Source organism: Bubalus kerabau, chromosome 6 (genome assembly GCF_029407905.1).
Source record: "Bubalus kerabau isolate K-KA32 ecotype Philippines breed swamp buffalo chromosome 6, PCC_UOA_SB_1v2, whole genome shotgun sequence".
Classification (NCBI taxonomy): domain Eukaryota; kingdom Metazoa; phylum Chordata; class Mammalia; order Artiodactyla; family Bovidae; genus Bubalus; species Bubalus kerabau.
The window spans coordinates 73,841,696-73,860,453 of record NC_073629.1 but is presented as its reverse complement, the minus strand read 5'-3'; the positions used below and the strand labels follow the sequence as shown (position 1 = coordinate 73,860,453).

General features: G+C 34.6%; 1 protein-coding gene across 3 annotated transcripts in view; it reads right to left on the bottom strand.

The window, feature by feature from the left end:
* Positions 1–18,758, bottom strand: part of NEGR1 (neuronal growth regulator 1) — a 1,047,432-nt gene that overhangs the window by 426,023 nt on the left and 602,651 nt on the right. For all 3 annotated transcript variants that reach the window (XM_055585480.1, XM_055585481.1, XM_055585482.1), the window contains exon 3: positions 6,194–6,319. In XM_055585480.1, the coding sequence (XP_055441455.1) occupies positions 6,194–6,319 (126 nt within the window). The remainder of the gene's footprint in view (positions 1–6,193; positions 6,320–18,758) is intronic.

Below are 18,758 nucleotides of genomic sequence, written 5' to 3'. Positions count from 1 at the left end.
TTCAGTAACATGCTTTCAATCAGGAAGCTATAAATTAGAGGTTTCAAGGACTCTGTCTTTGGGTTTGACTAATTTGCTAGAGCATCTCACAGAGCTTCAAGAAACATTTTTTTTTTTCTTTTTTACTAGATTACTGGTTTATTACAAAAGGACATAACTCAGAAACATCCAGATGAAAGAGATACATAGGGCAAAGTATGAGGAAAGGATGAGGGGAGAAGCTTCCATGCTCTCTGGATGTACCACTCTTCCTGAATTTCCTCATGTCCATGGATCTAGGAACTCTCCAAACGATGTCCTTTTGCATTTTATCTGCCTGCAATGCAGGAGACCAGGGTTTGAATCCTGGGTTGGGAAGATCCACTGGAGAAGGGAATGGTAATCCACTTCAGTATTCTTGCCTGGATAATCCCATAGACAGAGGAGTCTGGCGGGCTACAGTCCATGGGGTTGCAAAGAGTTGGACACGACTGAGTGACTAACACACATGAGGGTATAATTACACTGTCATGGTTGATTAAATCATTGGTCATTGAGGATTAATTCAACCTCCAGCCTCTCTTCCCTCCTCAAAAGTCAGTATAGTGGGACTGAAAATTCCAACCCTTAAATCATATAGTTGATTCTCCTGACAACAAATCTGAGGTGTGGTCCCAAAATCACCTCATTAGCATAATAAAAAACACCTTTATAGCTTACTCCCCTGATGTGAAAATCCAAGATTTTTAGGAGTTCAGTGCCAGAAATGGAATGAAGGTCAAATACATATCTCATAAATCATAGTACCATAGAGGTGCAGCCATATTGAAGGCATAAGGAAAATAAAGGGCTGATTCATATTTAGGGATATGTTTATGGGTTTATATCAGGGGAATAAAGGTAATGGAAATATCAGGAAATGCTTGTGTCCCAACCATGTCATCTCTGCAAATTTTAATTTCTACTTCTAAGAAGTCTTGTGGGAAACAAGGGCAGAGAGCAGCATCCTTTACCTCTGCAGTACTTATGGAGCTCTTACTTTATGCAGGTTCTGTGCCAAGCCATGGGATACAAAGTCATGGCAATTGACTTTGTTTCTGGACAGGAGTCTCTGTCCCATAGGACCACAGACAAAACCAAAAACTACAATTCAGAGAATTAGTCCTGCATGAGTGGTGGCATAAGGTACCATGAGACCATGGAGAAATAAGTACCCAAATTTTCCTGAGATGCTTAGAAATAGTTTCATTAAAAGTTGAAGAAGGAGAAAGTTTGACAATTATATAGGGGGACAAAAGATATTCCTAATAGAAAAAAGTAATATGGGAAGTTCCCTGGCAGTCCAGTGATTGGGACTTGGTGCTTTCACTGCTATGGTCCAGGGTTCAATCCCTGGTCGGAAGATCCCACAACCTAGCCAAAGAAATAAAAAAAAAAGTAGAAAAACAAAATTTTAACTTTGAGTAACTGGATGAATAGCTTACCTCCATAGCTAAGTTATTCACTTCTTATTTGTTCTTTATTCTTCTATTACTGAGTTTCTGGCTCATTATGTCACTGAATTGCTATGATTATCACCAAACTACCTAACCTAAAGATCTGATCTTATTTGACCTGCTTGATACTGTTCACCATTCACTGTTCCAGGAAATTTTTCTTCTTTTGGCTTCTTGTAATCATGACTTTCTGATTCTATTCTTACACCTCTGACCACTTGTTTGTGATTTCCTTTATAAGTGCTCTGTAACAAGGACCTGACAAATATAAAAGGAGGGGAAAAACATAACAGAACAAAGGAATAGTCTTTATCTTGAATTAGGCAATACTGTTAATGCCTATGGAAAATTAGGATAAGATCATTCTTTCAAAAGGCAATAGTCATATAGAAATTAGAAGAAAAAGAGTTTGAGATACACAGCCCAGCATTTAGCTCAAATTTCAGCTTCTGAGCTAGAAGAATATCTTTACTAGATTATAAACATCACCAGGGTAAAGTAAGAATATCTGGAGATTCCAGGTATCAAAGAATAGGAATGAACTGGGAAACAGAGATTAAGATAAACAGCAATAAGGGAGTGGGAATTTGATAAAGGCTTTCAGAATGCTTCCATTTTTGTTATATATAATCTCTTATTTTAAAATTTGCCTTTTTAAGTTTCTCTATTTTTTCTGACTGGATCTAGATTTATCAATTCAATGATGTGTGATTAAGAATTTTATTTTGTCTTTCTATTCAAAATCAAGTGCCTTGTGTAAACTTGCCTATGTTCTCTAGAAGTTTTAAGTGAGTTTTGCTTCATGGTAATCACAGCATTTGAGAGCATTCAAGAACTGTATAAAGAGATCCCTCAATTTCAGAAATAGGGGTAGATATCCTGTACCTTCAGATATCATTCCTGAGAAGTTACAACTTTACTTGTTTAATCCCAGGTGGGTACTACTAGACTCTAGTCATGAGGAAACAGGGGTCAAACTCAACATGAGAAATATTCTGTTTTTTTTTTTTTTAAGAAAAGAAAAATGTCAAGGAAGATGAAGAATGACCAAGGAATTAGTCCCCAGACTAAAGAGGGCTAAAGTGGTATGATCGGAGAAGGCAATGGCACCCTATTCCAGTACTCTTGCTTGGAAAATCCCATGGACGGAGGAGCCTGGAGGGCTGAAGTCCATGGGGTCGCTGAGGGTCGGACACAACTGAGTGACTTCACTTTCACTTTTCACTTTTATGCATTGGAGAAGGAAATGGCAACCCACTCCAGTGTTCTTGCCAGGAGAATCCCAGGGACGGGGGAGCCTGGTGGGCTGCCGTCTATGGGGTGCATAGAGTCAGACATGACTGAAGTGACTTAGCAGCAGCAAAGTGGTATGATAACTGAATACAACATTTGGATTCTGTACTAAAAGAAAAAGAATTCTCTAAAGGACACTATTTGATCAGTTGACAAAACTGCAGCACGGTTAGTAATCAGATAAATGTAAAATGCCAACATTCAAGGTACAAAAGTTAAACATTGCACTTTGGTCACACAATAAAATGTTCTTCGGAAATTCACACTGAAATAAATAGGGAGAAAAGGGCTTGATGTATACAAAGTGTTCTCTTTTCAAATAATTTAATGAAAAAAAATATTTCTGCATACCCTACACACAGAAAATGTTGACTCAAAGAGGGAAAATGATGGATGAAACTGAGTAAAGAACAGAGAGTAGACTTTGCATTATTTCTATTAACACTTTATTTTTCTTACTGTATTTTTTTTAATTGTAGTAAAGTATAGTTGATTTATAATATTGTATGTAATATTGTGTTTAATTCCTGCTGTACAACGAAGTGATTCAGTTGTATGCATACACATAATATATATATATGTATATACATATACATGCATACACATAATATATATATATGTATATACATATACATGCATACATATACATATATATGTATATATTCTTATACATATACATATATATGTATTCTCATATATATATGAGAATACATATATGTATACATATATATGTACATATGTATACATATACATGCATACATATACATATATATGTATATATTCTTTTTCATATTCTTTTCCATTATGGTTTATCATAGGATATTGAATATAGCTCCCTGTGCTATACAGTAGGATCTTGTTTATCCATATTATATATAATAGTTTACATCTGCTAATCCCAAACATTTCAAAGATGAATTTGAAATAAATTGCTACATATAGAAAGAGAAAAAATAGAAAGGAAGAAATCCTGACTATAAGTAACTCTAAAGAAGCTCATAAGTCCAGAAACTTTGCAAGAAAGATATTTTGGGGCTAGTACACTAAGTTGTTTGAACTAACAAGTGGAATGGCAACTTCAATTGTTCAGGCATGTCTGTGATATGGTTGAATCCACAACCCAACTTTTCCACGGATAAGGAGGAAGCTCTGTGGAGCTGCCTTCCCGTGATCAGTCATTTTTCTTTTTAATGATTTTAAAAACAGAATAGACCATAAATGAATTGGTAAGACTTACTAACTACTGGTAGAATAAACAAATCATACATGTACAAAAATTAGTCATTGTTCTTCATACTGACAGGAAATCTATCTATATCTACTTTTAACACTAAACCCTGTTCACTCGGTGATGGTTGTTTGAGACACATTTCCTTTTGTGATACAGAAAAAGAACAGAGGAGAATGTGCAAAATATTGATTACCTTAAATAAAAAATAGATTAATGAAGTTTATAATTTTGCTTTCAAATATAAATACATAAATTGAGGAAAGGTAATAGAATGATGACATGTTACTTAAAGCAGGAACTCCATGTTGCTGAGCATTGAAATTTAGATTACTAATAAATTACAGTTTGCAATTATTGGAAGCATTTATAAAAATATCAGCTATGTGTAGCTATTCATTAAATAACAGTTAATAGTTATGCTAATTTTACTCATTTGCTCTGTATGGTAGGATCAGAAAAACTATGTACAGTTTAACTTATAACCCAATCTGTCTTCTTTCGGCTTCAAAATGTTATCCATTATCGCTATTCTAATAACTTCACTAACCAACATTCATGGTATTTAATTAAACTAAAATATATCCAAGCACTTACAAAAAGAATATGCATAATAACAAGTGCAACAAAGAAGAAGAGTTAAATCCAAAATATTAATCTTAAATTGCATGAATGTGGAGATTATGTGCTTCATTCTTAGAAAAAATTATATTTTCATATCAGATTTAAATCCAGAAAGATGATTAAGAATCAGCCTTACATTTGCATATCATCTTATATTTTTAAAGCACATTTATAAGTATTATCTTTTCTGAGTCTCACAATAGCCAGAGATTTTTATCATTTGATTTTTGGAAAGTAGGAAACCAGCTAACTGAGGCTAAGAGATTTGCATGAGGATTTACTGAACTGATGAATAAGGAAGGTGAGATTGGAGCACATGCATTCTAATTGCTAGTCCTGGGTTTGTCTCATGCTCCATGGAGAGTCCTTCCACTAATTCAGGGCTCACATGTGAGTTTTATGATTCTTAGCCACTCTAGAGAGGAAAATGTTGGCAGTCAAGAGCACACTCATGCTTCAGAAATATTACAGGGGCCATAATGCATATTATATAAGCATATATTGCTGTTACATTGATTTTTTTTCTCACATTAATAGTAATACTAAATGTATGATGTGAGGAAGTCTCATTAGATCTACTGCATAAATGAGGGAACTGAAAGACACTTAAGGATAAGTGAAATTAAAGAAAGCATTAGCAGACAGAAGAGATGTTCTAATTGTACTTTTTCTACATCTCTATAAAATATGTCTTCCTGATTCCTTTAAAAGCGATTTCGTCATACTAACCTTGTTCAAGTTATTTCTACCCCAAATACAAAACAAATAAAAATCGAATTTTGTCTATCTGAAATGTGGCGGGGTCCTATTCACGAAAAGTACCACTCTTACTTCCATGGTACATTTAAAGCTGTATTGTTCAAATGTTTAGATTTTATAAACTGATGACTCATTTAGAGTTGTTCTGTGAAAATAGACTTGTTTTGATGATGTTTACCCCCAGCTTCCTAAAACTGACAATCTCTTTAGGAGGATGTGCCCTGTATCAAAAGCACAAGACACTAATAAACATGTTATATCCCTTAATCTCACCTAGCTTTGTGATCTTTTACAAGTTACTTAACTCTTGGGTTTTTAGATTCCTCATCAGTCAAAATTTAATGCTAACTGCCAAATCCTTGATTCCGAACTGCAGTTTGAAATTAGACCCAGCAACCTCATAATTTGTATAATTTCATTCTCCCCTGATTACCTCAGCAGTTCACACTGGCCTATTAACATGGGAATGCCGATTGAATAAAAGCCTTACACATTTAAATGAAGATATTTCTCTTGTGACATTTTCCATTTGAGCCTTTTGTCTATTGATGTGTGATTATCCAGTATACTACCGTGAAAGTAACCTTGCCTAGGCATCAAGAGACCTAGGGTCTACTCTGGGCTGTGACAGAAAATGTTCATTTAACTTCTGTGAACTGCAGACATTTGGGTATAAAAAATAAGTATAAAAATATGCATCCTGTCTACCTCATGAAAAATATATGAAAAATTAGCTGACGCTTAAGTTTTGAACAAGTGAGGTTGCAGGATGATACTGAACAGCACAAACAACGCTGATGCATTTCTGTTTTACCTGATGGAGAGATGTGCCGCCAAGAAATGGAAGGCTCTGGTTTCCCAGTGGCCAAACAAGTAAGGGTGACATTGGTTCCTTCATTGATGGTCATATCGTTTGAGATGTCATAAATCTTCGGAGGAACTGAAATGGCAAAACATGCAGTGGTCAGAAAAAAATATGTATATATAACAGTCTGTTAAACTACATATGATTAACTCCATGTTATCATGCAAACAAACTACGGTGGTGAAATGAACTTATAGCTCAGGATCATCACCTAAACAATGGATTCTCTAGATCTTCAAGATTATCCCAGAGGTTTTTTTTTTTTTTTCCCTGCTCTTTGATTGGTTTTAAATTTCTCTAGTATTTAGCTATGAAATATTTTAGGGTAAATTAAATATTTAATAACAAAAGTTTACATGTTGTTTAAATGTTATTGTGAATACTTTTGTACTAAGTAAACTAGAATATAGTCATCTGTCTGTTCCATCTATATACTTCAATATAATGATGGTTTTCTGGTTGAAATGATTCAAGAAAAATGGAAATCTAGAAGAAATTTAAAATAAAAGGACAGCTATACCTATATGCTGATTTATGAACTAAGTGAGGTAAAACCTAGAATTAGGATATATGTTTTCAAGTTCACAAAGGCAATTGGGGCCTCAACTTTTTCATCTGCCAAAGAGCAGGACTGGACTTTCTGATCATTTATGTTCTAAGGAACACAAATTCCAAAGGCTGTGAAAGATATGTTCAATATGTATTTTCTTGTCAGCAATGAATGGAAATTGGTTGAAATAGGTCTCTTTATGTTGAGATTTCTTGGAACATTTGTTATGACCTGTTGCTCTGTAGGTCTATGATAGTGAAAAGGGAAGTACTGTGATGCATTTTTTTTCCTGATGTATTAAGCTATGGAAACATTTATATCAGAGAAGTAGTGACCCAGGAATAAACTTTGGGAATGATGGATAGGAAAAATACCTAAATTAACTTCCAGGATGTCGGTATTCTCTCAAACAGCAAATGATCACATTTAATCCTTAAACAGTATGGATATGAATCCTGCATCCTCTGCAGACTAGCTGTCTTATATCAGCCTGAGTTCTTCATCTGAAAGCTGGAGATTGTATTAGTACAAACCACATGTAGCTGCTGTGAGAATTAATAAGTTAACATATGTTTAAGGGTTTAGAAAAGTTCCTGGAATTATTGTTAGATATTATTATTATATGCTTTAAAATACATATTTGGTGTTTGAACTTAATTTCACTACTGCTCTTTCCCATGCCTTAAAATTTCTCTGTGAACTTTACCACTTTGATGGTATACATGAATGCCCTGTGCCAGTTTTGGTTTACTACATAAAAATTATAGTATGTTGAAGCTTCAGGTCTAAGCTAAATAGTAATTCAATATACTGATCTCTATTATAAAAACATAATTTTGTAGTGGATTTTTTTCTCATTGTTCCATTCTTAGGGTTTCTTCTGGCAAGAGATGTGTTTTCCTAGCTATTTTGAAAACCAGTATCTATAATCTGTCATAGTGATAAATTAAATTACTCATACTTTGAATATCATCTTTGATTTTTTAATGGAACCCAAACTCTGCTACAAGAAAATCTGGGAGGATTTGATTACAAACACAAAGTATTTGACTATATATAATTAGTCAAAAAAAAAAAAATATATATATATATATAATTGGTGATGTGATTGAGGAAAAGGTTTATTCTTAAGTGATATACTGTTGTAACTGTTTCTAAATGACATACTTTAATTGGCATTTAAAACATATTATGATTAAATTCTTCAGTGAGCTCTTCTTAAGCAAATAAGCAAAAAATAAAAACCATTCCAAGCAGAAGACTCTTTTAAGCTTAACTGAAACAGAACAGAAATAAAGATATTAAAATACCTTAGGAAGAAAGTAGAGAAAAAAGTGTAAGACTTACTGGTGAACTGAAGATTTAATAAAATTACAGCATTAAACAAAAAATATCCTTTGGATAGATGGATGTAGGTAACAGTTTAATAGAGTAAACTATGATATACATGGGTATATACACATGCTGCTGCTGCTGCTGCTAAGTCACTTCAGTCATATCCGACTCTGTGCAACTCCATAGATGGCAGCCCACCAGGCTCCGCCGTCCCTGGGATTCTCCAGGCAAGAACACTGGAGTGGGTTGCCATATCCTTCTCCAATGCATGAAAGTGAAAAGTGAAAGTGAAGTCGCTCAGTCATGTCCGACTCTTAGCGACCCCATGGACTACAGCCTTCCAGGCTCCTCTGTCCATGGGAGTTTCCAGGCAAGAGTACTGGTGTGGGTCACCAGTGCCTTCTCCATAATATACACATGCATGTGTGTGTATATATGTATTTATATATACATATGTTTACATATGTATATATAAACGTGTATATATGTATATATAAATACATATATACCAATATCTACTATTAAACAAAGAAAAAGTTATGTGATACTTTCCTTCTTTATGTAGTACAGCGATATCAGTTTAGTCTGACTAGTTTATTTATTTCAAACATATAACTAATTCAACTTTGGACTATAAATATTTAAGAGAAGTTATGGAGTGCCATAAGACATGCGTTCTAGCCTCTAAATTAAATGATTTTCTCAGATTTTATTTGATCTTAAAATTGTTTATTTTCATTTTTACACATGTACTTGTAGTTAAAGTGGTAAACATAAGTAGTGGCAAACTTATATTAAGCACAATATTTAATTTCACAGAAAAACAGCCAAATCCCTTAGCAATAAACTTAGATTTAACATTTAACTATGGAAAATTCTGTGGTGGGGGAATACTATTGAATTCCAGGTGTGGCATGTCAGTCCAGTGATTGCAACCAACTTCTGGAGCTTCATAATTCAGGATATACTATGGTAAAGAAACATCTGGAAAGAGGATGCTAGTAAGAGAAAATCCCTCTGGCAAGGCTCTTCTCCCCAAAATGCATCACCTGTTGGCAACAGATGTTGTGTGTAGACAAAGCCAATGAAAATCCTCACATGCCCTGTAGCTTGTGGAGGCAAAGGCAGGTGTTCCTTTGCTGAACATTCAGTCATTGAATATTCAGTTCAAGACTTCAAACTTTTACTGAGAATTAGGGAGGGAATAATTCTGGACTCACAGGAAATGCAAAAATTTCCTAACATAATCCTTCACCTCAAGAAACTTAAAATTTAAATAGGGAGTAAGATAGATAAGTAACTAAGAGAAGACAAATATTTACCATGTTTTCGTTTCTCATTTTACATGAGGAACACATGTCTAAACAGGTATGCCTTCAGGGTTCAACATCATCAGAGATTAATTTCATGTTCATTTCTTTTTAAAGCAAACCATGAAGGATAGTTTATGCACAAAGTTATTCATTGTGGTGCTATTTATAATAAATAATAATTATTAATAACCTCAATGTAAGACAAAAGAAATGGAGATATTGGCTAGCTCTGCCTCCAAAATAAGATGTGTTACTGAGGAAGGGTTTGGGATGAATCTGGGGACCATTGGGATAAGATATAAAGGAAGAGAAAGGTGATGTTTCTAGTCTGGGTGGCAGGAACAGAGAAGAATGGTAATGTTTCAGACGTTGTAAGACCATCTGGGTCCAGATAACAGTTTGTGTATAAATGGCACATGTGCACATCTAGGAAGAATGCCATTGAACTTTCTAAGTGACAAAGCATCATGTCTTATATGTCCAATATTCTATGCACTTGCATAGAAAAAAGTAAAATGAGTTAAAATGACTATTCTAGACATCTATATCTTTTCTGTATAACATATCTCAAAATCCTTTACAATTTTTATTTACAAATGTAACTTAAAAATCAATTGTTTAAAAAGAAGCATGTTCAATCAGTTTAATAATTTTAAGTCACTATATAATTACATTTTAATGAGTATTTCAGGTTGCTATAGAATTATTAAAAGTTAAATACCTATGACCTGGATCAGAGCAATAAAGGAATAAGCTATTCATTTAAATATATACTTGTTTAACTTTCAGGAAATTATGATTATAACCTTTAAATTGTTATACATTTGAAGGAATCACTATTGTACCTTTGAATTAATAACCTACTCTGCCTTTAATTAATCATTCACAGGATTCAATTTCAACTAGTATTTACTGCCCTGTTTTCAACTTCTATTCAGTTGATGCCATGGTGGGAAAGGACGATCCATATTTAGATGCATTTATAGATTTAGATTTGTTAAGTGCTAGTTGCTCAGTTGTGTCTGACTCTTTGCACCTCCATGGACTGTAGCCCACCAGGCTCCTCTGTCCATGGAATTTTTCAGGCAAGAATAAGGAGTGGTTAGCCATTCTCTTCTCCAGGGCATCTTCCTGACCCAGAGATTGAACCCGGGTATCCTGCACTGAGCAGGATTCTTTACCATCTGAGCCACCAGGGAAGCCCTATTTGATTCATTACAGTAATTCAAATCTCTTACTGGTTTCACTTTCATAAAAAATTACGCTATATGACTTGTCCCAACTGCCTTCTCAATTTGGAACCATCTATCAGTGTCCTTAGACAGGGTATGGAGTATTATCAGTAAGGAAAATCTTAGAATACATACCTAAACCAAATAATGATTTCCACACAACCAGGCCACTTGGGATTATTCCCTACTATTTGAACTATGAGAGGCAATAGTTTTTGAGTGTCCTCATGGTTGCTTTTTAAAACTTTTTAAAACTTGTTCATAATTTCTAAACTGTATTAAAAAAATAAGGTTTTTGTTTCTTTAATGAGCAGCCTTCACAGATTTAACTTACATTTCTTCAAGCAGCTCATCTTGTAGTCTGGAACATGATCATTAAAAGTTTGAGAAGTCAAAATAAGGGTGACAAATGTGTACATCACAGGAATCATATGAGCACACTGTTTTATTTTATATGAAAAGTCTGTGCAGGGACTGTGGCCAGGGCCCTGGTGTGAGGAAGTCAGAACGGAGGAGCCTAGCAGTGTCCATGTGCTCCAGCCTGCTTCCTAATGGGATGGAAGCTGGTGGGAAATGTTTTTTTAAAGTCTGTGCAGATGATTTTCAGAAATAATAAACAGAGTTCCCATCTATAATAAGTTGCATGAGATGTGAGGTTGTGTTACACATAACAGTGAAAGTCCCTAGAGAATGTATTTGATGGTGATCTTGCCTACATGTGTGCTGAGTCCTTCAGTCATGTCTGACTCTTTGTGACCCATGGACTGTAGTGTGCTAGGCTTCTCTGTCCATGTGACTCTCCAGGCAAGAACACTGGAGTGGGTTGCCATGCCCTCCTCCCGGGAATCTTCCTGATCCAGGGATAGAACCCATATCTCTTATGTCTCCTGCATTGCCAGGCGGCTTCTTTTCCACTAGCACCACCTGGGAAGCCTGATGGCTATTGTAACTTTAAATAAATGCAAGACAAGGATTATTTGGATCTAGACAGTTGCGCTGGCTCACTAGAATCAATTAAATGCTTCATCAAGTTCTTAAGTTGTAAGAGTCCATGAAAGACCACAGTACATACAAATCCATTAGGAGAGCTTCTTTAGGCTGCCAGGGCTAAATGGTGAATGAACTATGTATTTAATCTGCCCCACAAACACTGAAAGATTGTTGAAAAACATCAGTTGAGTACTTATCATAGCAACAGTCTGGGCACAAGCATCTAGAAAAGAGTCTGACACATACAGGATACTCAACAATATTTGTTTTATTGTTTTTATGTGCAAGCTAATATTTCTTTAGCTTCATAATGATGCTTTCCCATATAATTTCATACCATTGCAAGTATGATATAATATAAATTCTGAGGATATAGTAAAAATGTAATTATAGTGTCAAGGGTCCTATGTGACTTTTTTCAAGGATTCTCTGAGATTGGGGATTCAATACTTCTTTTAACTTACATAAAATCATGGTAGCTCCCTACTGTATTGCTTACTAGAGTTTTTGCCATGCAAGCCAAGAGAAATAATTGAACAATAATCATAAATGTATTTTCAACAGAATGAACTATCACATCTTAAGCAGGAGTATGTATTTTGGTTAGTGCATTATTTTTTTTTTTTCACTTGAGAAGCTATGTAAATTTAAGGTCAAAAGTATTTGACTTGAAGAGTGTGTACATATTATTTCTGTTTCTTTTCCCCCTCTCCATAGACTTGGAGTCTGAGTTAGTTCGAATAAACTATATCTCTGAAGATTTTCCAAACTGCTTGAGTCAACAAGCTAGACATAACTATAAATCTTAGGAGAATTGGCTTTTTTTGCACTCCCATATCTGGTAATGGCTGGCAATATCAAAAGAACAGTCTTTCCCTAGGCTGGCACTTCCCTTGTCAGTCTTGGCCAGCCCCCAGAAAGTGAAAGCAGATCTTCGTTATATAACAAACCTCCTGGAAAAGGTGCTGTTCTCAAACTGAGAGAAGAAATTGTTTCATGATTTTTTTTTTTGCCTAAATTGGCTTGCTGGTGGGTGCTTGATGGCTTCCTGGCCTGCATCTAACTAGGAACATTGTTTTCTCCAGCTCATAGACTACAAACTGACTTTTTATAGTTTATGACATTTCCAAGATTTCTATGGTTTCTCCCCTCATCCCATCACTGATAGGAGGACAATAATAGCTAAGCGTGACTTGTAAATGCAAACTTGCCAGATTTGTGTTTTCCCTACTGATGGAATATGCCAGAACTTCTTTGGGGGGCAAAGAACATGTTTGAAAAAAAAAAAATGCGTCTTTCAGACTGCAGTTCTAACTGAATCATGTTGCTTAACTTAGTGTTTCTCCTTTTTTATAAAACCTATGTATAAAATTTTCTCAATCTACTGTGTCCTTCAGGGGATCAGCTACATAAAATTTTAGAACAGGCAAGTGACCTATTTTAATTCACTCATATATTCATTCAACAAGTATTCATCAAGAACCACTTTGACTTAAGGAGATTAATCTTAAGGAGTCCATGTCTAAAGAGTTAGAAAGATCTAACACTATTAATTATATTATGGAGTAATAAATCCTATAAAGTAGATTCTGTACAGCAAGGTGTTTGGGACACAAGAGTAGTAAATCAAATTCTGCCTGTGGAGTCAGAATTGGAGGGGATATTGATCTTAAGAAAGGCTTTATGAAACAGATGACATTTGAGTGAAATTTGATGGTTAAAAACAGTAGTGTCCTATGTTTCAGGATGATCTGGTAAGACTTTTAGAATCCTGGGGAGGAGAGGGAGGGCACAACTCAAGAGATCCTAGACTGATGGTTTGGAGTGAGCTCCAAACTCCTCTACAGATTTTGGTAACTGATTTACAAGATACCAACAACTTGTCTTGATAAGAAGAGACGATGTCTTAATAGCTTGCACTCAGATAGAAAGGTGCTATGAGTAACTTTTACCCCACTGTGTTATTGGTTCATGTCATAGGGATCAAGATGATCAACAATGGAAAGAAGAAAGTGATCATCTGAAAATGATAAACCCTAAAGGATATGGAATTATGGAAAACATCAAAGTGGAAATGTCTTCCTTCTCTCTTTACTTTCTCTCCATCTTTGCTTGACTACCTAATATGTGGGTTATATGTAAGTAATCTCTAAATTTTAAGACAGATTTTCTTGTTGAGGAAAGCCATCGGTGTGTGCTAGGTAGATTTTCAGTGGAAAATCTCTCTCTCTCTAGATATATATATTATCTATATAATATATTATATAGATAACATATATTAATAATATATTATAATTATCAAATAATTGTTAAATATAATAGTCATTATTAGTAGTATAATGATATATTTATATATTATAGATTATACATACATATATGTAAATACACATATATGCACATATGTTATATTAAGACAGCTTAGCCTACATGATAATTAAATGTGATAAAAGACCAAAGAAAGGTCACTGGTTTAGAAAGGATAGGTTTTGTTAGCTTAATATTTAAAGATTTCAGATTTTTCAGTTGAAGGCAAGTTCCTCACCTGCTGAATAAACATTCTTAAAGTAGAAAGATAACATTGTTATACAAGATTTTTAATATTTTAGACATAAAGATTTTATTTTTGCTTCATTTTGGCTAGAGGATCAAGAGCTGGCCTATAAACATACACATGAATGTTTATATACCAGAGTTCAAATCCCTGCTGTACCTCAGGCTAGCTTCAGCTTCACTTACGGGATGGTTCAAAGATATAAAATATTACTTAAAATCAGGACCATAATAAGAACTACTCCCTCAGGCAGCAGCAGCAGGAAGGCTGGAGCACACTTACAGCAGTGTTGTATATCACAGGGAATCTACAATGACTTTGTAACTCACTCTTCTCCCCAGTAGAAAATAGTTACAAAATACGTAGGAAAAATTATCACAACTGAAAAGCCTTACAGCACACAATGTAGGTATCCGTTCCTGAGGAAGATTTCTTACGAAACCAACTGTATATCTTTAAAATCTTCAGTGATGATGACATTTTATTAAGAATTAATAATGAATTTTTTTCCTGGAAACAATTTGGCAGTATACTTTAAGAACTTTAAAGAATCCAACCCAGTGAGCCAATGATTTCTGTTCCAGGAATTTCTCTTAAGGAAAGCAGGTACCTCCCTTCTGTATAGTCGCTATTCACATAAACCTGGTGGCCAGCTCCATTGTTCTGTTAAAAATGTGTCAGCAAATGCCCTCTGGAATGGCCTGGATGAACTTTTCTTGCCTCGTCTTTGGCAGTGAACGATCTACATAAACCAGAGGAAACGGCCCAGCTGTGTCATGCTAGAACCCAGCTGTCTTCTTTGCAAATATTTCCCACAGTGAAAAGCTTGCTTTAGCATTTTTTGAAACGCCAGAGAGTCCAATGTCTATCCTTGGACTCATAGAGTTATATTGAAACACCTGGCTCTGGATTTCATGAGGTAAATCTATTCCAGTTCAATATGAGTTCCTTTTGTGAGGCTCCGGTTTTCATAATTGTGTTTTAGTAGATTTTTATATCTAAAGTCTGTTATGCTACGCTGTTTCCTGCATTTGCAGAAAAGATGTGTCTTGTCGGTGCAATCAGGAAAAAACAAACCAAAAAAGAAAAAAAAAAAAAAAACAGCTTTTCTGAAGTACTTTGATTTATCTGTTGTTTGTACCTAATATGTATTTTCCTAATTATAAAGGTGCGTGCTCTGTCATGTCTGACTCTATCTAGCGACCCTATGGACTGTAGCCCACCAGTTTCCCCTGTCCATGGGATTCTCCATGCAAGAATACTGGAGTGAGTTACCATTTCCCTCTCCAGCCCATGCCTCTTGTTTCTTGCATTGGCGGAAGCTTCTTTACCATTAGCACCACATTAGAGGTAGTACACACTTATTTAAAAGAATGTGGAAAAAATAAAGAATGAGGAAGAAAAACACCAAATCGTCTATTAGGTTGAAACATCTAAATTTTTTCCTTTTGTTAGGTTAAAAAAAAAAAAGTACACTGGAAAGCACCAGTCTAAAGACAGCAGATACCACTCAAATTTTTCTTTTAGAAATGGAAGTGCAGGTTTGCCAGACTTTTAGATATGAGCTATTCTATTATTTTGTGCCACACATTCATCAAAATAACTGTGGATTTACCTTAGTACAGACTCAAATGGCCCATTCTGGGATTTAGAAAAATTTGCAACTTACTGGAGACACTTGGTCATCATGTGCTGGAAAATTATAATGTAGAAATCTACATGGTCTATGACAATAAACAGTGCCTGCAGGTTTATGTGTATATAAAATCCTCACCATCCACTGCAAGCCTTTTATAGTCTTAATGCAGTCATAGAGTCACAATTTGCTATCAATGCCTTGCATTCTGGCAAGCCTCTAGACTGTTCATTTGACTTGAAAGACTCATTTTCACATTACATTGCTTGATTTCTCATAAAAGCTGTGGATTATCACACTAATGTGTGGTTGCTCACCTGTCATGGAATAACTATGATGACATCTCCAGAATGACTAGAGTTTCGCCTTAGGAAATATTCTGAGAACAGCTCTTATACAGAAATTTAAATAATAAAATCATGATTCACTTTGATATTTTGCTCCCCCCCAAATTATATACTTTTAAATCATGTTTCTTCATCTGATTTTCTCAAAGAGAATGTTTTATTTGTGCTTATAATGTAACAATCAAATGTTGTGTAATTATATGCCAAGATATCTCAGTGCAGTCTTATGGTTATATGCACAGATTCTCTCTAAAATTGGGTTAAAAGGTAATTTGCTATGTTTCTGGCCCCTAGATCATTAGTCACAGTGGCCTAAGTGCATTCTCTTATAATTCGATATCAAAGAAATTGCTTTTATAGCATTAACTATATTATATTCAAAATTGTATAAATTATTGAAATACTCTGCCTATTGCCAAGATATAAGACAGTTCACATGGAAAAAGTTCCATTTTAAATTATTCATTGGAAAAAAGTCCGTCTCTTGCCAGAAACTGTTTTATACTGGGGCTAGCTTTTGGGACTTACATTTAAATATGAATCACAAGAACTCTGGAAATTTCAGATACTTATAATTCTTCTGGCTTTGAAAATGTGGTTGTCTCTTTAACTCATTCATTTCCATCAAGTATAGTAAACATTGTATAATGTCTTGTATCGAGTTGCTATTCTAATGGACATTTTCATCAGTCATAGTGAAAGTCTTCATAGGTAATTCCTTATAAATCATGATAAAACAATATTAAAAAATCCATATAAATAGTGAAATTTGTTGGCTATTTTTGAGCTATTTTTGTTGGCTCACTATTTTTGAGCAGAATATATAAACTGTATAATCAATGAGCTATATACATCATATGTACATATTATATACATATATATTATATGTGTATATATGTATATTACAAATATATACATGCATGTGTATTTGTCATATAGTTGATAAATGTTCAATTGGATTGTGTGTATTTTGTAACATAATTATATAACTTTTCTAATGATAGAATGTGGTCATAAAGGGGCAAATCTAATTGTAAGACACACAATTACATTACAAAATACACATACACATACAAATACACATATTCAATTTATGTATATTTTTCCTACAGATTTCTGGAGAACTCATATGAATAGAGGAACTATTTCATATACTCTCTGAGTATCCTAAAGGATCATACTTAGTACACAATAAGTGTTCAGAAAATATTAAATGTTTTTACCAGTTCTAAATGCCTTAGCTCACCAGGTTGCTAAGTGGTAAAGAATCTACCTGCCAAGGCAGGAGACCTGGGTTCAATTCTTGGGTTGGGAAGATCCCCTGGAGAAGGAAATGTCAACCTACTCCAGTATCCTCACCTGGGAAATCCCATACACGGGGGAGCCTGATGGACTACATACAGTTCATGCAGTTGCAAAGAGTTGGACATGACTCATCGACAAAGCACAGAACACAGCAAACATTCCTCATTGTAGAGTAGATTTCTGGGTAGATTGAATAGCATAGTAGATAAAGGGAATTCTATGAATGTATTGAGTGTATATAGAATTCATTTGACAGCTGTTCATGATAGTTTAAGCAGTAGAATGGAGAAGCACGGACAAGAAGTCTGCACAGCCAGGAAGAATATTACCAATGTTGGTGGGCAGATTCAAGTATGAAGGAAGAATGTTAGAGAAAGGCATGGGGATCTGTGTCTGGGTTTTTCCTTTCCTCTATTTTCAACACCTTGGATGTTTATTGATAAAACCATATCAGGGGTCATGTGCTTAGCCATAGTAATTACAATATAAGAGTGACAAACTGATACATTATTTTCAATTAGAGGTTGGTCAGAATGGTAAAGTGCACAGACCCTATAAAAAGTGAAAACTGTTAGTCACTCAGACCAGGGGTCAAACCCAGGTCTCTTGCATTTCAAGCAGATTCCTTAACATCTGAGATACCAGGGCAACACTATAATATTATATTATTATAATCATATTAACTATAAATATAATGTAATATTTATAAATATAATGTATATAATATGTATGAATTTAATATGTATAAATATACATTATATAAATACAATAATATTAATATAATTATAACAATATTCGGTTGGTGCAAATGGAATTGCAATTTTGCGTTGTTGAATTTTGCTGTTTTATATTGGAACACATTCTTAAATAAATGTTACGTTACACATTATTTTAATGTCCATTTCTTGCTCTATGTATTTTTTCTAATAACTTATTACTTGCTGCTTGTTTTAAATTTATTTTAGATTACAGAATTGATGTTAGACAAAAAGGAAATTTGAGTGATTTTCTTATTCAAATTCAAAATGGGTCCTAAAGAAGTGGAGACAACTTGAAACATCAACAACACATTTGGACTCAGAACTGCCAACAAAGGTACAGTGCAGTGGTGGTTCAAGAAGTTTTGCAAAGTAGACAAGAGCCTTGACTATGAGGAGCACAGTGGTTGGCCATCAGAAGTTAACAACAGCCAACTGAGAGCAATCAGAGCTCATCCTCTAACAATTACATCAGAAGTTGCCAACGAACTCAACAT